This window comes from Papio anubis, chromosome 9, assembly GCF_008728515.1.
Source record: "Papio anubis isolate 15944 chromosome 9, Panubis1.0, whole genome shotgun sequence".
Taxonomy (NCBI): Eukaryota; Metazoa; Chordata; class Mammalia; order Primates; family Cercopithecidae; genus Papio; species Papio anubis.
In genome coordinates this window covers 4,338,240-4,366,066 of record NC_044984.1, presented here as the reverse complement: position 1 = coordinate 4,366,066, position 27,827 = coordinate 4,338,240, and the positions used below count along the sequence as shown (strand labels likewise).

The 27,827-nt window shown below is 41.4% G+C and overlaps 1 protein-coding gene and 1 pseudogene across 2 annotated transcripts; one reads left to right on the top strand and one right to left on the bottom strand.

The window, feature by feature from the left end:
- TIGAR (TP53 induced glycolysis regulatory phosphatase) lies at positions 1 to 26,764 on the bottom strand. Its single transcript, XM_003905822.5, has 6 exons — positions 26,595 to 26,764; positions 16,779 to 16,816; positions 10,771 to 10,892; positions 3,611 to 3,688; positions 2,142 to 2,252; positions 1 to 1,039 (listed from the first exon to the last, which is right to left on the bottom strand). The coding sequence occupies exons 1-6, from the start codon at positions 26,747 to 26,749 to the stop codon at positions 608 to 610; spliced, it is 936 nt and encodes a 311-aa protein (XP_003905871.2). The 5' UTR covers positions 26,750 to 26,764; the 3' UTR covers positions 1 to 607.
- Positions 23,059 to 23,534, top strand: LOC116268820 (annotated as a pseudogene). Its single transcript, XR_004175976.1, has one exon. The product of XR_004175976.1 is annotated as a 40S ribosomal protein S15 pseudogene (transcript).
- Positions 26,765 to 27,827: the final 1,063 nt, after the last annotated feature.

Here is a 27,827-nt window from a genome sequence, read left to right as displayed (position 1 = left end):
TTTTAACTTCTTCCCCCAGACCATTCTGTAATCATAATCTGTATTCATCCACATTTCAAGCCCTCTAGAATAAAATATTCCAACAGTTGATTTATATGTAAAACATGTTAGTGTTATTTTGCTTTACATAAACTTGTAAGGATTTTTTATTTAAAGGATTTTAAAAATACAACACATAGTCAATATAAACATGTATTGGGAATTATAAACCATTCTTTCTTCCAAGCACTGGATGAGATACTAAAAAAAACCAGTATCTTACCAACAGCCATTAGAACAGGCTAAAATGAAAAAGAAACCGTTGTTAACGAGGTTACTAATCCCCCAACTTTCAATACTGAGTTCTTTCATCATCCATGTGCAATCCAGAGATGACACATAGCAGGCTGGTAAAATTATTCTGGAAAACGACAACTGTACTTAGACAAAATAAGTTAATTCTATATAGTTGTCCGTTAAAGTTTTATGTGGCTATGATTCCATTTGAGCTAAAAATTGGCTTTTAACTGTTTCCAAATCAGCACTAGCAGAGGAGAGAGAGGTAAATAAAGCCAATGGCACTCTCTTCCGAGGCTCAAAATGGTTAAATTTTGATGCAGATTTAACCTTAGCGAGTTTCAGTCAGTCCATTTAGATGATCCTGTAGGTTCATACAAATACACTGAACCGTTGGTTTAACTTCTCTTCCTTCCTCAAAGTTTATGATAAAGAGACTCATCCCTGTATTGGGAGTAACTGACATAACTTCGGATCTGCGCAGAGTGGCTGGTAAGGAACACTTAAGGTCAGTCAGAAAATAATCAAACAGACTTCTCATGTAAGCACCGTGACTCACAACTAAGACACTGGCTGCTAATCCTGGAACACCACTGTCTGAATTAACTTCAGAGCTGCGATTTTTTCCTAAAGGAAATATCTCTGCCAAAGAAGTTTCCAGACAGTTGCCTGGAGATCCTTGGGAAAACTGTTCTTTTTGATCTGCTTCTTTCAGGATTAGCTGACAAAGAAATTCAAAAAAGTCTATTCCACGCATTTTCACCTACAAGAAAAGAAATAAAAGTCAAAATAAAGTGCCATTAATGATTTCCTTAAAATGTTAACATAGAACATAACTGACTGGATTTTTTTCTAATATTGAATGCCAAGTACTACACAAACAGAAGAATCTCAATCTACATTTCTATTCCTTCAATCAGTAGTTTCAGGGACATATATATGTATATAAGTATCCACCACATTTCTGGAACTATGAAAGCACCATGCAGACCAAGATGAAGAAGATACAATTCCCAATTCCTGACTTCAAAGCACTCACGGTCTAGTTAGGGAAACCTACAAGCCAACAGAAACTCATAAAACAGTGCTAACAGGAAGCTGTCTCTGGCGCTTCAGTGCCACTGGAACAACAGCAGCAACAAATCCTTCCCTTACTAAAGTAATGTATTTTCAAGAAAATTAAGATAAAGATTAAGGAGGTGGTGGTGGGTTGGGGGAATCACCAATAATGCAATTCAAAGCAGAACCCTGAAGAAATGCAAGCACAGGGCTGCCATCATGAACCGAGCTGAGGAGGCAGTGGAGGAAGAAATGCAAGCACAGGGATGCCATCAGGAACAGAGCTGAGGAGGCAGCAGAGGAAGAAATGCAAGCACAGGGCTGCCATCATGAACCGAGCTGAGGCGGCAACGGAGGAAGAAATGCAAGCACAGGGCTGCCATCATGAACCGAGCTGGGGAGGCAGCAGAGAAGAAATGCAAGCACAGGGATGCCATCACGAACAGAGCTGAGGCGGCAGCGGAGGCCTGAAGACTTCATGTTTTGAGTTATTTCACCTCGAGTGACTTGCCAATCACCCTCTTTGAACTCCACTCCCACCACTAAGCCACTGCTTCATATTCAAAGGTCTTTTTTAGAAGTACCATCCAATAACACCTTTCCTTAAGTCCATTATCAGTAATGACAAAGGCAACTGAAAAATAAATAAGATTTTAAATAGAAAAGAATAATTTGCTAAGTAAATAGATAATTTAAAAAGGAAAAGAGAATGAACCAAGCAACTTTCAAACTACTTAGCTAAAATTCCAAAACATCTCATTTATGAGTCTTAATTCAACCACTCTGACATCAGCAGTGCCACATACCTGGTCCAGCGTCTCTCCTCCGGGCGGTGTAAACACAGGGCACTCCTCCCTGGCTGCTTTGGCCATGGCCCTCAGCTCACTTAGCGCTTTGCCTTCTACAACCCCGTATTTCTGAAATAATCCAATAGATAACATGTTTCTCAAAGGAGACTGCAATATAACAATTAAGTTTATGTTTATGGCAAATTTAGAACATTCATCTCAGGAATAAGCTAAATCTCCTCCACTTCATTTATTGTATCTCCTCTGAACTGATAATGAGAATGTCCTCGGTAGAGGGCCATGAACCTTAGAAAATATAACTGAAATATTGAGTTGCACACTATGTCCAAACGGGTTATTTTAAAATAACTTGCTAAGCAATCTTAAGTAGATGGTGGGAATTTATTGAACACATAAATACAGAGATTTGCACAGATTGTAGGACTAGAGATTAACATGCAAAAGGTACCAACTCAGCCACCTCCCATCCACATATATTATCCCATTTGATCCCAATGACAGCACTATGAAATAGCTAAATAAATATATCACCATAGTTATAAGGAAGTTGAGTTTTAAGACATTAACATGAGAGATCTATTTCTTTTTTTTTCCTTTTTTTTTTGAGACAGAGTCTCGCTCTGTCACCCAGGCTGGAGTGCTGTGGTGCCATCTCAGCTCACTGCAACCTCCGCCTCCCGGGTTCAAACGATTCTCCTGCCTCAGCCTCCTGAGTAGCTGGGCACGTGCCACCACACCTGGCTAATTTTTTGTATTTTTAGTAAAGATGGCGTTTTACCATGTTAGCCAGGATGGTCTCAATCTCCGGAACTCAAGTGATCTGCCCACCTCAGCCTCCCAAAGTGCTGAGATGACAGGCCACCATGCCAGCCACATGGCACCATTCTTAAGCTATTAAACTGGGAAACCACAGAGTCTAATAATACCAATTGTTGGTGTAAAAAAACAAAACTTTCTCCTAGGTCATTCATGGGACTATAAATTGGCACAGGTTTTCTGGAAAGCAACTTGGCAATATGTATATAAAAGCCTTAAAAAAAGTACACACTCACTGATGTCCATTTCTAGAAATACACAGGTCTACAATGAATTAACTACAAAGATGTTTAGTTTAACATTATTTACATCAGCGGGAATCTAGTGAAAACCTAGCTGTCCATCAGCAGTAGCTAGGTTACATAAATTATGCAATATCCGTATTTTTCACCTTTAAACTCTTCTATACTGTGTTAAGTTCTTATGAGTGTGCCTTCTTTTATACCTTAAGATGCTTATCTTGCTTGATTTTAATAATAAGATGCTATATATGAGGGCATGTAACAGTGACTGTCATATGGTAGATTCTTAAATATTTTCACTGATTGAAAATCCCTAGCAGAAATGCATTTAACTTTTAGCCAAGTGACAAACTGCGGTGGCTAACTGATAATTTATGGTGAAGAATAATATGTAAATAAGTTACTTACCCTTTCCCGAAGTCTTGAATCATACTTTACTGTCATATCTTTGCAAACTTTGCTTTTCTCCAAAATTCCATGCATGGTCTGAAAATCAAGACAATTGTTCCTTTTTTTAATAAAAACAATCACCATTCTGGTGGAAACACTGAAAGAATCTATGTCATCTTAGTGAATAAAAAAGAACTAGAGCCAGGCACAGTGGCTCACGCCTGTAATCCCAGCACTTTTGGAGGCCAAGGTGGGTGGGTCATGAGGTCAGGAGATCGAGACCATCCTGGCCAACGTGGTGAAACCCTATCTCTACTAAAAATACAAAAAATTAGCCGGATGTGGTGGCTCGCGCCTGTAGTCCCAGCTACTCGGGAGGCTGAGGCAGGAGAATCGCTTGAACTCGGGAGGCTGAGGTTGCAGTGAGCCGAGATCGCGCTACTGCACTCCAGCCTGGGCGACAGAATGAGAATCCATCTCAAAAAAAAAAAGAAATTAGAAATGATTTTCCTTTGCAAAAGTTGCGCATCCGTGTCTCTTCATTCCTGATTTTGATATTCTCTTCTAATCTATCTTCTAGTTCAGAAGTCAGCACAATTCAGACCATCATCTGCTTTTGCAAATCAAGTATTTTACTGGGACACAGCCACAGCATTCATTTACGCATGGTCGATGGCTGCTTTCTTGCTATAACCGCAGACTTGAACAGGTGTAACAAGACTGTGTAGACTATAAACCCTAAAAAAATTACTATCTGGCTCTTTGCAGACAATGTTTACTAATCCCTGTTCTAGCTCCTTAATTCGCCATTCAAATATGTCTAAACTGTTGTTAAACCCATCCATTGAGCCTTAATTCCAATTGTATTTTCAGTTCTAGAATTTGTATTTGGTTCTTTTTTACAGTTTATTTTTTATAGTTCTCTGCTGAAATTCTACATCTTGCACCTATACAAAAATATAGTTACTTTAAAGCTCGTGTCTGATAACTCCATCAGGTAAGTCATGTGGCTGTTTGTTGTCTTTAGCTCATTTTTATTCGCATTTCCTTCTCATTGTATGTCTAGCGATTTTTGATTGAAAAGTGACCCTGTATTTGCAAAACTCTGGAAATAATTTAGGTCCATGATCTGCCTTTTTTAAAAACACATTTCCCGACAAATTAGACATCATCAGCATACTGTTTTACATGTATTGTCAATATTTCCTTGCATTTTCCTATACCTTTACCAATTTCTTTGTTCACTATTGTATTCTGAAACTCAGATCTCCCTTCTGGAATTATTTTCCTTCTTTTTCATTTTTCCTTTCAAAGTTACTTCAGGATCTCTTTGTCTGAAATGTCATTTCACCTACACAGCAGAAAAAAATCTTGCTGGGTATAAAACTCTAGGTTAATCCTTATTATTTCTCAGCACAATAAAGAAATCATCAATATGAACAAATTTGCTGAAAGCCTAACTAATGGTCTTTAATGGATGATTTTTTTCCTCCTTATTCTTTAGAGTCTTGTAATTTTGCTATAATTAATGTAGATATGGGTTTCTTTTTTATTTATCCTGGTTGGGATTTGGTACACTTCTTGGATCTGTCTTTCAACAATTCTGTAAAATTGTCAATATTCTATAACCTCTGAATATCACCTCTTCCTCCCCATTCCCCATTCTTTCTGCTATCTCCTTCTGAATGACACCAGAACTTCTCATCATGCTCTTCATGTCTTCTAAACGCTCATATTTTATTTATTTTTTAAAGGGACTTTTTTTTTCAGACAGGGTCTCGCTCTGTCACCCAGACTGGAGTGAAGTGACACAGTCACGATTCACTACAGCCTCAACTCCCTGGGCTCAAGTGATCCTCCCACCTCAGCCTCCCAAGCAGCTGGGACTACAGGCAAGTGCCACTACACGCAGCTAACTTTTTTAGTTTTTGTAGAGACGAGGTCTCTATGTTGCCCAGGCTGGTCTCAAACTCCTGGCTGAAGTGATCTTCCCGCTTTGGCCTCCCAAAGTGCTGGGATTTCAGGTCCCAGCCACTGTGCCCAGCTAAACTCTCATATTTTAAATCTATCACACTGTGCTACATTTAGGTTATTATCACGTATTTATCTATGAGTTAATGATCACTTTAGCTGTGTATGATCTATAATTTAGTACTTCCACTGAGGTTTCCATTTTTTGACTTTTTTCTGTTTTTAATCTTTAATTTTTGTGGGTATACAGTAAATGTATGTATTTATGGGGCATATGAGACACCTGGATACAGGCATGCAATGCATGACAATCACATCCCGGTCATCAGGGTATACATCCCCATAAGCATTTATCCTTTCTGTTACGAACAATCCAGTTATATCCTTTTAGTTATTTTCAAATGTGCAATTAAATTATTATTGACTATAGCCGCCCTGTTGTGTTATCAAATACTAGGTCTTATTCATTCTTTCTTTTTGTACGCATTAACCATCCCCACTTCCCCAACACCTCGCCCTACTACCTTTCCCAGACTCTGGTCACCATCCTTCTACTCCCGATCTCCATGAGTTCAACTGTTTTAATTTTTTGCTCCAACAAATAAGTGAGAACATGGCAAGTCTGTCTTTCTGTGCCTGGCTTACTTCACTTAATGACCTCCAATTCCATCCATGTTGTTGCAAATGACAGGATCTCACTCTTTTGTGGCTGAAAAGTACTTCACTGTGTGTGTGTGTGTGTACATTTCCTTTTTTCATTCATCTGCTAATGGACATTTGGGTTATTTCCAAATCTTGGCTATTGTAAAAAGTGCTGCAATAAACACGGGAGTGCAGGTATCTCGTCAATATCCTGATTTCCTTTCTTTGGGAACATACCTACCTAGCAGTGGGACTTCTGGATCACACGGTAGCTCTGTTTGTAGCTTTCTGAGGAACCTCCTTCCAAACAGTTTTTCACAGTGGTCGTCCTAATTCCCATTCCCACCAACAGTGTACAAGGGTTCCCTTTTCTCCACAGCCTTGCCTGCATGTGTTATTGCCTGTCTTTTGGATAAAAGCCATTTTAACTGGGGTAAAATGGTATCTCATTGTAGTCTGCATTGCATTTCTCTGATTACCAATGATGAGCACCTTTTCATATGTCTCTTTGTCATTTGTATGTCTTCTTTTGAGAAACACCTATTCAGACATCTTGCCCTTTTTTTTTTGAGACGGAGTCTCGCGCTGTGTCACCCAGGCTGGAGTGCAGTGGCGCGATCTCGGCTCACTGCAAGCTCCGCCTCCCAGGTTCAGGCCATTCTCCTGCCTCAACCTCCGAGTAGCTGGGACTACAGGCGCCCGCCACCACGCCCGGCTAGTTTTTTGTATTTTTAGTAGAGACAGGGTTTCACCGTGTTAGCCAGGATGGTCTCGATCTCCTGACCTCGTGATCCGCCCGCCTCGGCCTCCCAAAGTGCTGGGATTACAGGCTTGAGCCACCGCGCCCGGCCATCTTGCCCATTTTTAATTGGATTATTACATTTTTTTCCTATAAAGTTGTTTGAGCTCCATCTATACTCTGGCTATTAATCCCTTGTCAGATGGGTAGTTTACAAATATTTTCTCCCATTCTGTGGGTTGTCTCTTCACTTTGCTGACTGATTCCTTTGCTGCACCAAAGCTTTTAAACTTGATGTGATCCCATTTGTCCATTTTTGCTTTGGTTGCCTGTGCTTGCAGTGTATTGCTCAAGAAATCTCTGGCCAGAACAATGTTCTTGAGAGTTTCCCCAATGTTTTATTGTAGTAGTTTCATAGTCTAAGGTCTTAGATTTAAGTCTTCAATCCATTTTTATTTGATATTTATACATGGAGAAAGACAGGGGCCTAGTTTCATTCTTCTGTATATGGATATCCAGTTTTCCAAGCACTATTTATTGAAGAGACTCTCCTAATGTATCTTCTTGGCATCTTCATCAAAAATGAATTTGCTGCAGATGTATGGATTTGTTTCCGGGTTCTCTATTCTGATCCACTGGCTATGTGTCTGTTTTTATGTAAGTGCCACGCTATTTTGGTTTCTATAGCTCTTTGTATAATTTGAAGTCCGGTAATGTGATTCTTCCAGTTTTGTTGTTTTTGCTAAGGATGGCTTTGACTATTCTGGGTCTTTTGTAGTTCCACATAAATTTTAGGATGCTGTTTTCTACTTCTGTGAAGAATGTCATTGGTAGTTTGATAGAAATTGCATTGAATCTGTAGACTGCTAAAATGTATGAACATTTTAACAATATTGACTCTTCTAATCCATGAACATAGAATATCTTTCCATTTTTTTGTTGTCCTCTTCAACTTCTTTCATCAGTGTCTTATAGTTTTCCTTGTGGAGCTCTTTCATTTCTTTGGTTAAGTTAATTCCTGAGTATTTAATTTTATTTGTGGCTACTGTAAATGAGATTACTTCTTAATTTCTTTTTCAGATTGTTGAAAAAGAATTGTTGGCATATTCAAATGCTACTGATTTTTGTACATTGTTTTGTATCCTGCAACTTTGCCAAACGTATCAGTTCTAACTGTTTTTTGGTGGAGTTTTCAAGTTTTTCCAAATATAAGATCATATAATCTGCAAACAAGGATAATTTTGATTTCTTCCTTTCCAATTTAAATGTTCTTTATTTCTTTCTCTTGTCTGATTGCTCTAGCTAATACTTCCAGTACTATGTTGAATAACAGTGGTGACAATGGGCCTCCTTGTCTTGTTCTAGATCTTAGAGGAAAGGCTTTCAGTTTCTCCTCACTCACTATGATACAAGCTGTGGGTCTATTGCATATGGCTTTTATTGTGTTGAGGCTTTTATTGTATTGTTTTATATTGTTACTTCTATACCTAGGTTGTTTTTGGGTTTTCATCATGAAGGGATGTTAAATTTCATCAAATGTTTTTTCAGTCTCAATTGAAATGATCATATGGTTTCTGTCCTTTATTCTGTTGATATGATGTATCACATTGATTCATTTGTTTATGTTGAACCATCCTTGCATCCCTGAGATTAATTCCACTTGGTCAGGAAGAATGATCTTTCTAACGGTATTGTTGAATTTGGTTTGCTAGTATTTTGTTAAGGATTTTTGCATCAATCTTCATCAGGAATAGTGACCTGTAGTTTTCTTCTTTTAATGTGTCTTTGTCTGGTTTTGGTATCAGGATACTACAGGCCTCATAGAATAAGTTTGGAAGTATTCCTTCCTCCTCTATTTTATGGAATAGTTTGAGTAGGATTGGTATTAGTACTTTAGATGTTTGGTAGAATTCAGCAGTGAAGCCATCAGGTCCCAGACTCTTCTTTACTGGGAGACTTTTATAATGGCTTCAATCTTGTTACTTGTTATTATCCTGTTTAGGCTTTGGATTTCTTCCTGGTTCAATATTGGTAGGATGCTTGTGTCTAGGAATCTGTGCATTTCCTCTAGACTTTCCAATTTTTTGGCATACAGTTGCTGATAGTAGCCCTTAATGCTCCTTTGAATTTCTGAGATACTGGTTGTAATATCTCCTTTTACATCTGATATTATCTATTTGGATCTTTATTGTTTTTAGTTAAGTCTACCTAAAGGTCTGTCAATTTTACCTTCAAAATACCAATTTATCATTTCACTGATCTTTTGGAGTTTTCATTTCAATTTCAATTATTTGTACTCTGATCATTATTATTTTTCTTCTTCTAATAATTTTGGGTTTGGTTTACTCTTGCTTTTCCAGTTCTTTCTTTTTTTTTTTTTTTTTTTTTTTTTAAAGACAAGGTTTTGCTTTATTGCCCAGGCTGGAGTGCAGTGGCACAGTCTCAGCTCACTGCAGCCTCTGCCTCCCAGGTTCAAGCAATTCTCATGCCTTGGCCTCCTGAGTAGCTGGGATTGGATTACAGGCACCTGCCACCACGCCGGGCTGATTTGTTATTTCAGTGGAGACAGTGTTTCACCATGTTGCCCAGGCTGGTCTTGAACTCCTGAGCTCAGGCAATCCTCCCATCCCGGCCTCCCAAAGTGGCTTTTCTAGTTCTTTAAGATGCATTGTGAGATGTTTATTTGGAGTTTTTCTTCTTTTGATGTAGGCCCTTATAGCTATAAACTTCCCTAATGTTTTTGCTGGATCCCACAAGTTTTGGTATGTTGTGTTTCAATTATCATTTGTTTCAAGAAATGTTTCAATTTAAGGAGATTCTTGTACGTATTTCTAGAGTTCTCTCTCTATCCACCTCTTTCTTCCAGTACTCTGACCCACAAATTTTAGTTATGTAAAAATTAACCTCCCCAAATTCCAAGTTTTGTCTCCTTAACTCACCGAGACCTCTAAGCTCTACTTGGCTTCGCCTACCAGAGTCTGGAAATTGCTTCAGCCAGAAAACCAGGACACTCCTAGGGCTCACCTTCTTTGTTCCACTTCATTCAGGCATCATAGGCCCACAATGCCCGAAGTCTAATGTCTGAAAACAGCGGTTTCGCATATTTTGTCACATTTTCTAACTGTTTATGGGGGAGATGAAATTCCAACAACAGTTTAATCTGCTCCCTGAAGATATTTCTAACAAGTCTTTTATTTCTTTACAGTGACACGGTGGTTTCTTACTCTATCAGGTAATCATAATACCTGATGTCACGGTGGGTTAATTTCTCCTGTCATTTCTCCCTGCTGTCTCATAATAGCTTATTTATATTCTTGTTAGACATTTTTTTCTAGGCTACTCTAATTTAAAAATTATTTTTTTAAAAAAGTACAAAATAAAATTAAAATAAATAAGTTCTGTTGAGGAAGGTCATGTCTGTGTGGGGTTTAATTCCCTACAGACTCTGGTAGCAGATTTTTCAAGATTATACAATTGTTGAGACTTTTGGTACATCATATTAGACCTTAACTCTAAACTCACCTGTTGCTGAGCGTGGTGGTTCACGCCTGTAATCTCAGCACTTTGGGAGGCTAAGGCGGGTGGATCACCTGAGGTTAGGAGTTTGAGACTAGCAACATGGTAAAACGCCATCTCTACTAAAATTACAAAAATCAGCCAGGTGTGGTGGCACACACCTGTAATCCCAGCTATTTGGGAGGCTGAGGCATGAGAATCACTTGAACCCAGGAGATGGAGGTCGCAGTGAACAGAGACTGCACCACTGTACTCTAGCCTGGGCACAGAGTGAGGCTCTGTCTCAAAACAAATAAATTAAAAAATTTACCTGCTTTGTCCTCATGAGATCACTGGAGAAAGCATGAGTAAACTTCACATTATTCAGAAATATACCAGCAGCTGCTGCTTGTCTAAATCCAGTTTCTGAAAGAGGTACATCTACTCCTTGTCCTGTGATATATTAAGAAGAGGAACAATAACATTCAAAACTACATATAAGAGATGTATAAATCACATGTAGAAAATATAGGCTGCATTTATCTATATTTTAATGAAAGATTTTTTTAAGGACTTTTCCACATAACTTTTCAGGGAGTTATTAGCAAGTAAAAGTAAGTTGTAAGTCTATAAAGGCTCAGGTATTCAATTATTTTCCAAAAGAATGCTTGCCTAATGGGAATTAGGTGATGATGAGACACAAATGTCTTAGCTTTTCCCTCTTTTATGTTTGCCCATCTCTTCAATAATTGGCTCTGATCTTACAGGTAATGTGTTGGGACGGTAGGACCATCATCTAAAAGTTTTTTCCTTCTTCATTCCCATCATCCAAATGCTCAGTATTATAATGGTATTACTTTTCCTCTTTCCTTCCTCCCTCCCTTTCTTTTCCTTTTTCATTTAAAAAATGCTTTGAAACCTCTATTTCCAGGATAACGGCTGACTGGACACTCTGAAGGGACCTCCTACAACAAAAGATCTAAATGGTGTGTCTGTGTGTGTGTGTCTGTGTGTGTATGTGTATGTTTGTGTGTGTGTGTCTATGTGTGTGTGTGTCTGTGTATGTGTGTGTGTCTGTGTGTGTGTATGTTTGTGTGTGTGTGTGTGTCTGTGTGTGTGTATGTTTGTGTGTGTGTCTGTGTGTGTGTGTGTGCTGCATTGCTGGGCCCACAGAACGTATAAAAAATCTCCAAGGGACAAAGCAAAGCAACCCCAAAACCCTGCGCTCAACTGTGAAACCAACATGAAGAAAATGACGGTGGTGGGCTATCAGGACGGGCTGGTGGGGCTAGGGGAGGAGGCCTGCTGGAGCGGACGGCAAGCGGGAAGACTAAACACAAAATTCTTGGGAGCAAGGGCTCCTGTAAGGAGACTTAACGTGCAGCCTCAGGCCTGTGGTAAAATAAAATACAAATCCTTTTCAGAGCAAATCATTCTCAAAAGAGGCTAACAGGTTTTCCACTAATTTAGAACAAGTAATTGTTTAGCCAAAGATTCAACACACAAGAAAATAATCTATCATAAACCAAAGCCACCCATCAAAACTTCAGACGTTGAAATCAGCAAATATGGACTTTACAATGACTATGAATAAAACATAAAGACAGAATCACAAAAACAAGCAATTAACAGTAAGCATCAAAAATAAGCAGACAGTTTTCTAAAATCACCAAATAGATCTTTTAATAATAAAAATCAGAATTGCCAGGGGCTGGGGGGGGGGCCCCTTGATGGATAAACAGAGGCTTGGATGAAAGGAGGTTTAATGAACTCAGACAGGGCAGAAGGTATTGCCCAGTACACAGCACAGATACAAGGAGATAGAACACAGCTCAGATACATCAAGAGTTCCAAAGGAAAGAATGAGAATTCCTAATGATGCATTGTCTTAGTTGCTATAACAAAGTACTACAGACTGGGTGGCTTATTAACAACAGATATTTATTTCTCACAGTTCTGGAGGCTGGAAGTTTGAGATGAGGGTACCATCATGGTTGGGTTCTGGTGAGGGCCCTCTCCACATTACAGGCTGCTGACTTCTCCTTCAGTGCTCCCATGGCACAAAGAGGAAGGAGCTCTCCGGTGTCTCTCGCATAAATTCCATTCATGAAGGCTGCACCCTTGTGGCCTAATGACCGCCCAAAGACCCCACCTCCTAATGTCATCATATTGGGAGTTATGATTTCAACATGTAACTTTTGGGAAGAAAAACATTCAGTTTATAACATGCATCTAATTGGAACGCTAAAAGAACAGAAAAAAAAATGGCTGGGCATGCTGGCTCATGCCTGCAATCCCAACACTTTGGGAGGCCGAGGTGGGTGGATCACTCCAGGTCAGGAGTTTGAGACCAGCTTGGCCAACATGGAGAAATCCTGTCTCTACTAAAAATACAAAATTAGCTGGGCGTGGTGGAGCACACCTGTAATCCCAGCTACTTGGGAGGCTGAGGCAGGAAAATTGCTTGAGCCCAGGAGGCGGAGGTTACAGTGAGCCGAGATCACACCACAGCACTCCAGCCTGGGCAACAAGAGTGAAATTCCGTATCAAAAAAAAAAAAAAAAAAAGGAATAGAAAAAATGAAGGAGAGGAATATGAAAAGAAAATAGCTGAGAATTTCACAGAATAAGAAAACACATGAAAATCAAGCAGAATAAATTTAACAAAAAAAACCCTCCTAGATACGTTATGAGAAACTGAAGAATACCAAAATTGAAGAGTTTAAACGAAGTTACAGAGAAAGACCTATTTCCTACCATGGAACACCATTTAGCTGACAGAAACCTCTTACCAGGAAAAATGGAACCAAAAACTGCAGAATGCTATCTTCCAAGGGCTGAGAGAATCACCAGTTCAAAGTGTGTACTGACTGAAGCCACTGCGTTTACCACCAGCTGCTCTATATACACTAGAGGACTTTTCAAAGAATGTACTTCAGAAATGGTCTGAGATGAAAACAAATGAGGAGCAGAGAAACTTGCAAATATATTCATAAATTTAAATGCCATCTAAACAAATGAAGATAATGTCGTCTACCTCAAGCAATTAAAAAAAGACAGGACTAAGCTACTAGACAAGTTATTTGTATTTTTTGGAAGAGGGGATATTAATATTATACTTTATTAGGTACTGTCAGAGTGAATGTGTCCCCCCAAAATTCAAATGTTGATATACTAACCCTCAATGTGATGGTATTAGGAGGCAGGCCTTTGGGAGGTGATTAGATCCTAGGATGGAGCCTTCATGAACAGGATTAGTGTCCTTATAAGTGCTCTCGTTCTCTCTCTCTGCCATGTGAGGATATTAACCAGAGGACAGCAGTCTGCAAACCAGGAATCAGGCCCTCCACAGACACTGGATCTGCTGGCACCCTGATCTTGGAATTCTCAGTCTCTAGAACTGTGTACTGTTCAAGCCACTGAGTCCATGATACTCTGTTACAGCAGCCCTGGCTAAGACAGGTATGAGGGTAAAACTTTTAAGATAACCATGAAAAGAATGGAAATGGTACATCAACTCAAAGGTAGTGGGGAAAGTAAGAGAGTGTTGAACAGGAAAAAACCAAGCACTTAAGAAGTAAAAGCAGGTAAGATAAAAAAGAAAGACTAGAAAAAGAAGGGGGAAACAACAACAAAGAAAAAAAATCAAAACACATCAGTGATCAGAATAAAGGCAAACAGCCACTACTGCTAGTCAAAAGACAAATTCTAGGCCAGGCGTGGTGGCTCACGCCTGTAATTCCCACACTTTGGGAGGCCAAGGCAGGTGGATCACCTGAGGTCAGGAGTTCGAGACCTGCCTGGCCAACATGGTGAAACCCCGTCTCTACTAAAAATACAAAAATTAGGTCAGGCATGGTGGCTCACACCTGTAATCCCAGCACTTTTGGAGGCCAGGATGGGTGGATCACGAAGTCAGAAGTTCAAGACCAGCCTGACCAACGTGGTGAAACTCCGTCTCTACTAAAAATACAAAAATTAGCCGGGCCTGGTGGCACACACCTGTAATCCCAGCTACTCGGGAGGCTGAGACAGGAGAATCACTTGAACCCGGGAGGCAGAGGTTGCAGGAGCCGAGATCACGCCATTGCACTCCAACCTGGGTGACAGAATGAGACTCCATCTCAAAATAAATAAATAAATAAATAAATAAACAAACGAACAGACAAAAAGTAACCACGTGTGGCAGCGAGCACCTGTAATCCCAGCTACTCGGGAGGCTGGGGCAGCAGAACTGCTCGAAGCCGGGAGGCAGAGGCTGCAGTGAGCCGAGATCGCACCACTGCAGTCCACCCTGGGCGACAGAGCAAGACTCTGTCTCAAAAAAAAAAAAAGAAAGACAAATTATATATATTTTTAAAAGAGCCAAAATGTAGCTACATACTATTTATGAGATAACACTTAAACATGAGTACACACAAAGGGTGAAAGGAATGAGATGGAAAAATACATTCCAGTGAAATTCCATCTCCAAAACAGCTCAAGTAGCTATATTACTATCAGAAAAGTAAGACTTTATGACAAAAGTCTCAGGATTTGGGGACCACTATAAAAAAATCAATGATCCCATTTACTCAGATGTAATCATTTAAACTTGTATAAGCCTAATAAAATAACCTCAATCTGTACAAAAGCAGAACACAGAAACCAAAAATGGATAGAATTTCAACTATTAAAGGGCAAACTGGCCACCGCAGCAGGGAATTAAAAATACTGCACTCATAAATTGATATTTAGGACATGCAGGCAAACTAGTGCATTTATAAAGTTAATAAAGTGTGTAAGATTTGAAAAACAAAATCAAGAAGGCTGATTATTTGATATATAACTCCAGTCCCAACAGTGAGGGATTATAGATTTTTCTGAAGCATACAATGGAAGAATTATAAAAACTGACCATAATTAACACATTTCAAAGAAGTATCATCAAATAAACCATACTGACAGAACACAAAAGCATTTACAATGGAAGTCACTCAATGGGAATTTAAAATACTTAGTGCTGAATGCTTACCACATTACCACGTGTCAAAACTATGGGCATGCAAACAAAAACAGTGCTTAGAAATATATAAGCCTTGAGGACCGGTCCAGTGGCTCACACCTGTAATCTCAGCACTCTGGGACACCGAGGCAGGCAGATCACCTGAGGTCAGGAGTTCAAGACCAGCCCGGTCAACATGGTGAAACCCCATCTCTACCAAAAATAGAAAAATTAGCTGGTCATGGTGACGTGCGCCTGTAATCCCAGCTACTCAGGAGGCTGAGGCATGAGAAATTGCTTGAACCCGAGGGGCAGAGGGTGCAGTGAGCTCAGATCGTGCCACTGTACTCCAGCTGGAGTGGCAGAATGAGACCCTCAAAAAAAAAAAAAAAAAAAAAGGAATATATGAGCCTTGAATGCTTACACACAAAAGGCTATAACTTAAAGAACTAAAGCATCCAATTGACAAGGTCAGGAAAAGAACACAAACCTAAAACAAGTGTGAACACAAAAACTTTCTTGACGTTCTACTGTCAATGTCTTAGGAAAGAAGAGAAGTGAGCAATACCAAAGGCCAGGTGGTAAGAGGCCTCAGTCCAAAGGATAACCTGGGTGGGGCATATTTTGTCTGAAAACAAAGGTTCCTTTGAGAATCAGACCAGTTAGTGTCCATAAAAGGGAGTCAGGCTCATGGAATATGAAAATCAGTTTTTGTAAACCCCAGAAGTCCCTAACCAAAAAAATAAAACTAAAAGCTTTTATAATCACAGCATAGAAATAGCATGTCTGGCCAAAAGTTCACCCAAGATATTCTTAAAAAGCCAGACTAGCTGGATCACAGGGCAAATAAAAGATCTGAGTCCAAATTAACAGAAAAAGGGAGAAAGAATCTCTTCAGAATAAAGTAACAACCACATATGAAAATAGTTCTTTTTTAAAACCTTTATTACTACTAAAACTAAAATAACTATCTTAGCAGAAAAAATACCATTAACACTGGTCAGTGAACTTCATGCTTCCAAATATAGAATAATTTCAAATCCAGACAGTTATATTTTAAGACACCCAGACCCAATATAATTAATCAGCTGACAGAACCACTTTGAAGCTATACATAAAGAATAACTTGGAGAACTGTACTTCACACCCAGTTCACTTGAGAGATTTATTCCTCCTGGTTACTAACAGCCCTGACCATATTTCTGATCGTATTTCTGTGGTTATGATGTTTTGATTCTGTAATCCCAATTCACAATGGAGCTGCCCCCAGTCTACCCCACCCCACCAAATCTGCTTAACTCACACATCTTATTAACACGAGGGTGAGAGCTAAAATAACAATCGGATTATACCAACCTTGAATTATCTTCTCCTTGTTAAATCTTGTTTCTCCACTAAAATAGAAAGAGAAGGAGAACCTTATTAGCCAAATTATACTATTTTTGAGAGGAGGAAAAAAATGAGCAATGAAGTGTGATTATACTAATAAAGACATCATATGAAACTTGTAACATACTTCATAATCCAACCCATAAAAAACAATTTATTCTAAACTAATATTTGCAATCATCTTCTTTAATGAACAGCTAAGAACTTCAAACTACTCCAAACTAAAACATATAGATCAGGAACCAATCTTAAGTGGATTGCAAATGGAAAATCCTACTAAAAAATATAATGGAAATACCATTTTAGCCAAATAATGTTGTTAAAAGAAATATATTGATCGAAACTACTCTCACTGGCAGCAGGACCAAAAACGTGAGAGTCAGTCTCTTCATTGCTGGACTGAATGAGCAAGTGAAAGAGAATCTGAATGGAATGCGAGAGAAGTCCACAAACCTTCAGAACCCCGCCTTCTCTTAGTTCCTAGGCCTTCAGCAGTTATTTTTTGTAGTACTGACGGCTATCTTGCAGACCAACTGCACACTGAACTGAGGTTTGAGTACTACACTTTTAAAAACTAAAATACCAAAACAAATCAAAGCAACCTGAAGCAACCAGCAGGGTAAAAGAACTGGAAACTTTGTCACAAAATAACTGGGGTTACTGAGGCTGGCGGGGGTGGGGGCGGGGGGGGGGGGGAGGGCCGGAAGTGCATAGGCAAGACTGGACAGACAGCAGAACAGGTTAACAATAAATGCACTTGTCAAATACATGAAGTAGAATCAAGGAGAATTCAGTTGAGATTTGAGCGCTACTTAAATGTTTGCTGACCCAACCTAGCACTAGAATTGCTGGGCCATAAGGTATGCAAATACCCAGCTTTATTAGGTAATGCCAAAGTGTCACAGCAAGTCACACCACCCTGTGGTGTGGTATACCACCCTCAACAAGACTCAGTGGTGTAAGGTTTCTTCAATCTGTGCCAATCTGGTACCTGAACAATTCATCCCACTTTGATTTTAATTTGCATTTCCTTGATTTCGATGGAAAATGATCGTTCCATTGTTTTTAAGTGAAGCACTAGTTTGTAATAATTAAAATGTTACAAAGGATTGATTTACTCAGATGTAGAAAAAAAATCTACCAGACCTGGAAGTCAGAATCATAAGCTCAGGCCTCGGCCTGGAATCTTGCTGCCTGTTTACAAAGACAGCTGTGTGCCAACCTCCGCCAAGATGCAGACTGCTGGCTTTGGCCAATACAAATGTTCTTTAAGACCCAACACAAGACCGGGTTCCTTTAGGTGGTCTCCCTCCCCGGTACCATTCCCCATCTACCTACTCTATTTAATACCCACACTCTATGCTCCCACTGTCCCCTGGCACTACCGACGTAAGTTTTCATCTGTGTGCTAACTGACTTTGTAGCTCTATGTCTATCCTGGCTCCAGTTCCTGAAAGGCACAAGCAGGGACTGCATACCCTCAACATGTCCAGGGTCTGGAGAAAATCCTGGGAAATGACAGAACTTCATGAATGTACTTTTGCCTAGAGAGGGTCATCTGAAAATATCTATCAAAATGACAAATCTGTTTACCCTTTTATCCAATAACCCAATTACTGGGAATAACTGAATTCACTCATATTTAAAAGACCATTATCATTCGCGGCCAGGTGTGGTGGCTCACGCCTGTAATCCCAGTACTTTGGGAGGCTGAGGTGAGTATGGATCACTTGAGGTCAGGAGTTCAAGACCAGCCTGGTCAACATGGTGAAACCCCGTCTCCACTAAAAACACAAATATTAGCCAGGTGTGGTGGCGGGTGCCTGTAATCCCAGCTACTTGGGAGACTGAGGCATGAGAATTGCTTAAGCTCGGGAGGCAGAGGTTGCAGTGAGCTGCGATCACACCACTGCACTCCAGTATGGGTGACAGAGCGAGACCCTATCTCACAAAAAAAAAAAAAAAAAAAAAAAAAAGATCATTAGCTACAGTATTATTTCTAGTAGCAACAGATTATAAACAACCCAAATGTCCGTTAACAAGGAAATTAGTTTCCTTAACTGTGGCCAAAATAACCATTACTTATATTAACAAATAAACAGTGACATATCTACCTAATGGAATCCTATGCAAATGTGTCCTTTAAAGAGAGAGATTATATGTAGATACGGAACGCTCACCAAGATATATGATTAAGTAGAAAAAGCAAGGTATAGAATAATATAAAAAGAAAGCTACCTTTTTAGAAAGGAGGGAAAATAAACATATGGAGATGCACAAAGAAACAATGAAAGGATAAACATGAAACTAATAAACTTGGTCACCTACTGGTTGAGGGGAGAAGAGGAAGACTAGGGAGAATTGTTTTGGTTTCTAAATATGCAGATGTATTAGCTTAAAAAATAAATGTATGATAAAGAAATACAATTACACAGAACTGGCCAGGCGTGGTGGCTCATGCCTGTAATCCCAGCACTTTGGGAGGCCGAGGTGGGCAGATCACGAGGTGAGGAGTTCAAGACCTGCCTGGCCAATATGGTGAAACTCCGTCTCTACTAAAAGTACAAAAATTAGCCAGGCATGGTGGTGCGCGCCTGTAGTCCCAGCTACTCAGGAGGCTGAGGCAGAAGAATCGCTCGAATCCAGGAGGCAGAGGTTGCAGTGAGCCAAGATCATGCCACTGCACTCCAGCCTAGGCGACAGAGCAAGACTCTGTCTCCAAAAAAAAAAAAAAAAGTTACGTAGAACTATTTATACCTTGGTAAAAACCAACTGCACTGATTTGCCATTATCATTGTTGTTAAAATTAATAAAAGATTTCCTAGGCCAGGTGCAGTGGCTCACGCCTATAAACCCAGCACTTTGGGAGGCTAAGGAGGGTGGATCGCCTGAGGTCAGGAGTTCAAGACCATCCTAGCCAACATGATGGAACCCCGTGTCTACTAAAAATACAAAAATTAGCCAGGCATGGTGGCAGGCACCTGTAATCCCAGATACTCGGGAGGCTGAGGCAGAAGAATTACTTGAACCCGGGAGGCAGAGGTTGCGGTGAGCCAGATCGTGCCACTGCACTCCAGCCTGGGCGACAAAAGCGAGACTTCAACTCAAAACAACAACAACAACAAAAAAAAACTACTTCCTACACTCCAAAAGTCATTCAGAATCTTAAAAAATGGGCATGAAAGAGGTTATTAACCTCTACCATTCAGATGGATAAAGCAGAAGCATTCAGCGCAAACACGGGGAACCTGTCATTTTTAATCTAGAAAATAGTTACCATGTATTGGATTCACTTCCTGTCTCAGCCTCAAAATCTTGCTGAGACCAAGAACAAAATATCTGTTATTTTAATACAAATAACATCCTCATTAGACAGTGGCTTGTAGCCCTTAAATTAAACCTGGCCTAAAACTGCCTCCATGCCTAGGGAGCTGTCACCTAACTTAATATGTAAACAAACTACAACATAATTTGAGAGTATATTCCTGTAATAAGAACCAAGTCTCAGCCAATCATGGCAGCTGAGCTTTCAGCCAATTATGGGCTGCAAACTGCTCAGACATGTCCCAATAAGGCAAAGTGGAGCTGTAACCAATCAGGCTACTTCTATATGACACATCCTTTCTTTCTTTTTTTTTTTTTTTCCTGATAGGGTCTCACTATGCAGCCCAGGCTGGAGTGCAGTGGTGTGATCTTGGCTCACTGCAATCTCCAACTCCAGGGTTCAAGCGATTCTCCTGCCTCAGCCTCCCAAATAGCTGGGATTACAGGCAAGTGCCACCACGTCCAGCTAATTTTGTATGTTTAGTAGAGACACAGTTTCCCACCATGTTGGCCAGGCTGGTCTCGAACTCCAGACCTAAGGTGATCCTCCTGCCTTGGCCTCCCAAAGTGCCGGGTTTATAGGTGTGAGCCACCACGCCTGGCCATGTCACTTCCCTTCTCTGTCTATAAATACTGCCTGCCTATGTCGCTGGGTTGAGCACTCTGAAGCTTTACTTGTTTAGGCGCTGCCTGATCTATGAATCATTTCTTTGCTCAAATAAACAAAGTCTAATTTGTGTGAAGTTTTTCTTTTAACATAGCTAATACAATTTCCAGCCAAGCCAGACACACCCTCATTTTGAAATCAGGGGTGAGAAGAAATTTAATAATCTACCAACCAAGAAATCATGTGAGAGCCACCAAAAAACTCAGTATTTACAAATCACAGAAATTTGGCAGAGATGATTACCTTTTGTATACTCGCTCAAAAGATTAACTCAGCATTTTTATGTAATCAAAGTAGATAATGAAAGATTCAAATTAAAACAAAGGTTTATATTGTCAAAATGCCACTTTCTAAAAAATGGAATCCCAGAAATTTGATAGTTTCGTAAAAGTACTGCCCCACCATCTAACGATTTTCAGTGAAAGCAGCATAACCGCTGCGACATAATGAAGGCTTCGTTTAGCCGTATATCAACAGAGGCTGCTGCAGACTCAACAGTATTAACACTCACAGCATTCGGTTTAGTTCTATTTGGCATTTCTGCGTTCAAATCACTTTATAAATATTAAAGAGTAGGAATCCAAAAATAGATTTTTTTCCAAAAGCTTTCATAAATATTTAATTTTACAGCTTTTATCAGCTTTATTGAGAGGTTTATATAAATCCTTGAAGTAACTGTTTAATTAGTATGCTTGGGGAATGGAAAGGGAAAGTTGATGGCTAAAACAGTTTTATTATTAATCTATTTCCCTTAACCAAGTCTGACTTGCGATAGCAGCAGAGAAGGTGAACGAAGCTGAAAGGTCAGAGGGATATATTTTGAAGGAGTCAGGAATAACACCACTCATTTTCAAAATCTGCAGTGTGGTCCATTTCCAAAACAGAAACCTGACTCTGCAGGAATCCAAGGGCTTATGCCAAGATGTTAAGTCTTAGGATCAGCCATTTATAGGACCTACAAATATACATCATTCACTTTGTAGGTTATCTCCCAGTTCTTACTTAAAAGATATTTTATCTTCTTAGTCTGGATTTATACTCTGCAGCATTGCTTCAAAAATCATATAGAAAGCTCGATTTCCCTTAATTCCTTTTAAGGAATTCAAATTCAACACACAATACTCAGTTTGCTACAAAGGAGGGACAAATCATGGGAAATCAGTGTAAATTTGAGTCAAGTTTTCAAAATAGATGTTTTTTAGTGTAAATGAAAATGTAAACCCTCACCCGGTATCACGAATACAGCTTAGTCCTAATTCCTTTACACTAATAAATTCATTTGCAAATACAGAAAATTTCAAGAGCTAGTAACAAAAGACTTTTGGCTGTCCTTTTTTTTTTTTGAGACGGAGTTTTCACTCATTGGCTGGAGTGCAATGGCGCAATCTGGGCTCACTGCAACCTCCGCCTCTCGGGTTCAAGAGATTCTCCTGCCTCAGCCTTCGGAGGGGCTGGGATTTAGAGGCGCCCGCCACCACGCCCGGCTAATTTTTTGTATTTTTAGTACGGACGAGGTTTCACCACGTGGGCCAGGCTGGTCTTCAACTCCTGGCCTCAGGTGATCCACCCGCCTCGGCCTCCCAAAGCGCTGGGATTACAGGACTTTTGGCTGTCCTTGATCTTTATAAAGTATCTGTACAAAGTACCTTTATACTTTTATAAAGCATTAAAATTTTATAACAGTATTAGCTTTATAAAAGTACTAAATTACAGATTACCTAATAGTATTTGCTTGCTTTATTAATATACAGAACGATTATTAGCCTTACACAAAAAGTAACTGCCAACAGAAGTACAGTAAGAAAACCAAATGAGTCTTGCTGTCAATAACTTTACTAATTCGGCCAGGTGCGGTGGCTCACGCCTGTAATCCCAACACTCTGGGAGGCCGAGGTGGGCAGATAACCTGAGGTCGGGAGTTCGAGACCAGCCTGACCAATATAGAGAAACCCCAACTCTACTAAAAGTAAAAAGTAGCCGGGCGTGGCGGCGCATGCCTGTAATCGCAGCTACTGGGAGGCTGAGGCAGGAGAATCGCTGGAACCCAGGAGGCGGAGGTTGTGGCGAGCCGAGATCTTGCCATTGCACTCCAGCCTGGGTAACAAGAGTGAAACTCCTTCTCAAAAAAAAAAATAAATAAAAAAGCAAAAACAAAAAAACTTTACTAATGCATTTTTAAATCATTAAAAGTAAATTAAATTTAGTTTGCCAAAAAATATTAAAGTTTTAAGAGCTGCCTAAAAATCGAAATGAACTTTTCTGAGGATCCGGCAAGATGGCAGAGGTAGAGCAGAAGCTGACGTTCCGCAAATTCACCTATCGGGGCGTGGACTCGGACCAGCAGCTGGACACGTCTCACCAGCAGCTGATGCAACCGTACAGTGCGTGCCAGCGGCGGAAGCTGAACCCGGGCCTGCGGCGGAAACAGCACTCGCTGCCCAAGCGCCTGGGCGAGGCCACGAAGCCGGAAGTGGAGAAGCCGGAAGTAGTGAAGACGCACCTGGGGGACATGATCATCCCGCCCGAGATGGTGGGCAGCATGGTGGGCGTCTACAACGGCAAGACCTTCAACCAGGTGGAGATCAAGCCAGAGATGATCGGCCACTACCTGGGCGAGTTCTCCATCACCTACGAGCCAGTGAGGCACTGCCGGCCCGACCTCAGGGCCACCCACTCCTCCCGCTTCATCCCCCTCAAGTAGTGGCTCAGCTAATAAAGGCACACATATCTCCCCCGCCCTGCCAGAAAAAAAAAGGAAGTGAAATGGATGGTTTTGCCTGGGACTAACTGCAAACACCTACAAATAACATTTCAAGGAACCAGACCCTTCAATAGTGCTGGATAGGTGATGGTAATGCCAACTACACGTGTTGGAGTTTTCAACAATGCTGTGCCATAAGATCATGAGAAGTTATAGTCTGACAATGATGATAGACTTAAATTCTGGAACCTTGGGCAGTCTATTCCAGAAATGATACACACTGGTACTTCCATGTCGAAGTATGAAGAAAGATAAACCACATACAGGAACAGCACAAGATTCCTAATGGGTTCTGTTGAACTTAAATTGCTTTCAAGATTTTTTTGCATTATCTGAAGAGGTAAGTCCAATAAAATTCTCTAACTCTTCAAAAAGTCATTACATTTAACTATGGTGATAATGAGTCAAATTGAAAATCACTTCTTTTCCTGAAAGAATCACCAGGTTTTGGTTTTGAGAACTCTGAAGACAAGAGGAGGGATGGTCCAGACAGGAAAGCATTGGACCAGCCCTATCAATTATTTCAACACTCTCACTCCATCTTCCTACACATAAAACAGAACAAAATAAACTATTGTCATAACTCCACACAATTATATTAAGAGAATAAACAGTAGCCTCAAAAACGGCTGGTGATGTTCAAGTAATCTACAAATACCAGGTACACATTAAGTAGGAAACAAAAGACGGTGAGTGGTAAAGTTGCTTTGGTTAAACTCCTACTTCCTCAACGTGCCATGTGACTTTAAGCAAGTTAGAAGGTGTCTGTCTCAGCTGCCTCATGTGAAAAACGAGGATATCAGTCCTTAACTCACTAAACTGTCAGGTTTTAATTACAACAGTGTATTAAGACTTATTTTTTAAATGATTCCTATGAGGGCCTCCGGAATCAAACCCTTTTTAAGCAGCAGGAAGGGAATAAAATCCACATTTGTATGACTGTTGTCTATTAAGAATCTAAATAGGAATCATCTTTTTAGGGGTTGCCTTAACCCAAATATTGTACAACTTCTGAGTTTTCTTTTTTTTTTTTTTTTCTTTTTGAGACAGGGTCTCACTGTGTCACCTAGGCTGGGGTGCAGTGGCCCAATCACAGCTCACTATAGCCCTGACTTCCCAGGCTCACGTGATCCAAGTGATCTTCCTGCCTCAGCCTCCCTATTAGCTGGGTTCACAGGCATACACCACTACACTCAGCTTTTTTTTGGTAGAGAGGAGGTTTCACCATGTTGCCCAGGCTGGTCTTGAACTCCTGTGCTCAAGGGATCCACCCACTTCCGCCTCCCAATGTGCTAGGATTACAGGGGTGAACCACCTTGATGGTCTGAGTTTCAATTATAAATATGACACTGGGCTGGCTGGGTCAGGCATCTAGAAAGTGCTCTAACATTGGAAGAAAGGGTGATCAGGCCTCTAGTTCCTGTTCTGCTACCAGTTAGCTGTATGACCTTTAGTAAGTTAAGAATTCTCCCAAGGCATTCTATACAACCGAAAGGGGTGGGAGAAGAGATAGGGAGGAACTAGATTTCTAAGGTAGCCATTAAAATCCTGCTAATCCCAAACGGACAATTTTAGAGGATTCTTAAGATTATCTTTCTTATAAAGGAAGGACAGGCCAGAAAAGATAGCAGTTCAAGTCAATTGACAAAGTTAAATCATATTAATGTCCCTTGTGAGCTTGAATGCAGAAATGGTATGTTATTTATCTGTATGATCCAGTCTACTGGCACATAGTACCCACACAAAATGCTGGTGTGCTAAACTATACGTTCGTATTTGGGAATAAACTGCACTTTTATTGGAGCTGTCTTTATAGAAGTTATTTCTCAGATATATTTCTTCCCCTGTTGCATCATACACTTTACCTGTCCCCCATTTAATTCTCACATTAAAATAGTGAGATAGGCACTATCATTTGCATATCAGGAAACTTAAGTCCAGGCTACCTGGCTCTTAGCTAGAGAACAGATTCCAACCGAGGTCTACCTTGCCTGAAAAATCTGTGCTCTTAGCAGGGCGCGGTGGCTCACGCCTGTAATCCCAACACTTTGGGAGGCCGAGATGGGCGGATCACTTAAGGTCAGGATTTCGAGACCTGCCTGGCCAACATGGTGAAACCGCGTCTCTACTAAAAATACAAAAATCCGTCGGGCATGGTGGCGCATGCCTGTAATCCCAGCTACTCGGGAGGCTGAGGCAGGAGAATCGCTTGAACCCGGGAGGCGGGAGGTTGCAGTGAACAGAGATAGCGCCACCGCACTCCAGCCTGGGTGACAGACAGAGCGAGCTCTATCTCGCAAAAAAAAAAAGAAAAAGAAAAATCTATGCTCTTAACTACCCTGATTTTCATCTCATCTCCCGTTAACACTTGGCAAATACATGTTGATAAAAAAAGATAAGAAACATGAAGACCTATCAGCATTCAGCTCCGTGTAATGTTATGATGATAAAAAACATTTATTTAGGATGATACGGTCTGCTGAGATCAGAGTTGTGACCCTCTTTTCTCTCCCAGAACTGTAACCTCTGGGGAAAGGAAAGAAGTCTCATATATGTGCCAGGGGGGCTGGCTGACTGGGGAAACGAGGGGGAACCTCAGAAACAGAGAGGATAGCAGAAGGCAGCCGGCATCACAAGCATCAGCCACGGACGAGCAATTCTACAAACTCTTTGCAACCTGCCGGGGAGCAAAAACGGTGCCCAGACAAGTCTGTGGACATGTCTGGCACCGTTTTGGGTGCAGCCACCAAGTGCCTACGAACCCCGATCCCTTGCTCCTCCGGGTCTCGCTTTATCTGAAACACGGGACGCAGCTATCTAAGACCTGCCGTCCTCCCTCGGCGCTGCTGGGGTGAGACGAGGGGCGACACGAGACGGCCCCAGGGCAAGCGCCCCGGGAAAAGCGCTTCCAAGCCAGCCCTCCCCGGGCGGAGCGAGCAGGGAGGGGAGAGGGGGGCAGACCCGTGTTCCCTTCGCCCGCTCCAATACACTCAAGGAAGAGAGAAAGGCCCCCTACCACAGCCATACTCACTGCCGGACAACAGTCAAAGCGAAGCGAGCCATGTTCCCGGAGCCGCGACCCGTCAGCAGCCCCACGCCGCTCCGCGCCGCCCCGCGCCGCCCCTGCACTGCGGGCCGCCTCCCCCACACCACTTCCGCCAAGCCGCCGGCCGGCTCCGCCGCCATAGGCCCAGGCGGCCTCGCACGTCATCCCCGCAGGCCACTCAGGACCGGGCGACGCCGACGGGGCGGGGGAGATGCGGGAGCCTCGGAGGCCCCGCCCAGGGCTGCGGCGCGTGCGCCCCTGCGCGCCGGCCTGTGATTGGCGCGCGGCAGGTGCGTGGGGCCCAGCCCGCGGAGTCCGCGGTAGGATTCCTTCCCCGGCTAGCCGGCTGCCTGCGTTCGGGCAGATAAGGAACCCGGCGCACCGATTTGTGGTTGATCCGATTGAGGCTGGAACGCAACCGTTAGTCTTATGGCTGGCCACTGTGATGAATGCCTCACGGTGTACAGCGACCCACAGGCCGTGTTCTATGAGCTCTGTTAGTCCCTAACCTTAGGGACTTAGCGTCAGCAAGGTCTGTAGACTGAGACTCACCGACCCCGACTCCGCCGGCACAGACGCCCTCCTTGACCAAACTTTAATCGGGCTCCTTTGAGGCCTTTTCTATACTAGACGGGCATCCTCTAGTATAAAACCAGTAAAACTAGGTGAGCCTGGTTTTACCAAAGAATCCTGCTAAGCCTGTTTATCAAGAGCCTCCTCACTTTTGATACTCTCTCCTAAGACCCTTCTAAGGAACTCTAATCAAGTTCCTCCTCCCTCTCCCCCTCAATAGCTTACCACGTTCTGGTAATTTCTCATCTTCTCCTTCATCCCTTCCATCCCGCCCCCGGCTATAAATCTCCACTGGTCCCCGTTGTATTCTAGAGTCGAATTCAGTCTCTCTCACCTATTGCAGCAGTCTTGAGTAAAGTCTTGCCGTTTTTCACAAGCGTCAGACGACTAATTTCTCTTTAATAGCCTTCAGAGCCTTGAGGGAGTTACTTAATGTTAGAGATGAGTTCTAAATTTCTTTTCAAAGAATCAATATGTCAGTATGTTCAATTATTTTCTTTCTACTTTTAAACTTAACTTTCTCGTAAAGCAATCTTTTTTTTTCTTTTTTTCTTTTTTGAGATGGAGTCTCGCTCTGTTGCCCAGGCTGGAGTGCAGTGGCGCGATCTCGGCTCACTGCAAGCTCCGCCTCCCGGGTTCACGCCA

Bases quoted from the DNA above. Each gene is read 5' to 3' on its own strand.
- TIGAR (XM_003905822.5), bottom strand. From the start codon at position 26,749: ATGGCGGCGGAGCCGGCCGGCGGCTTGGCGGAAGTGGTGTGGGGGAGG. The intron at 3,689-10,770 runs GTAAATTTTTTA...CTTGATTTTCAG, and splicing joins ATCTCATGAGGACAAAGCAG to ACCATGCATGGAATTTTGGA. The intron at 2,253-3,610 runs GTAAGTAACTTA...GGATTATTTCAG, and splicing joins ATTCAAGACTTCGGGAAAGG to AAATACGGGGTTGTAGAAGG.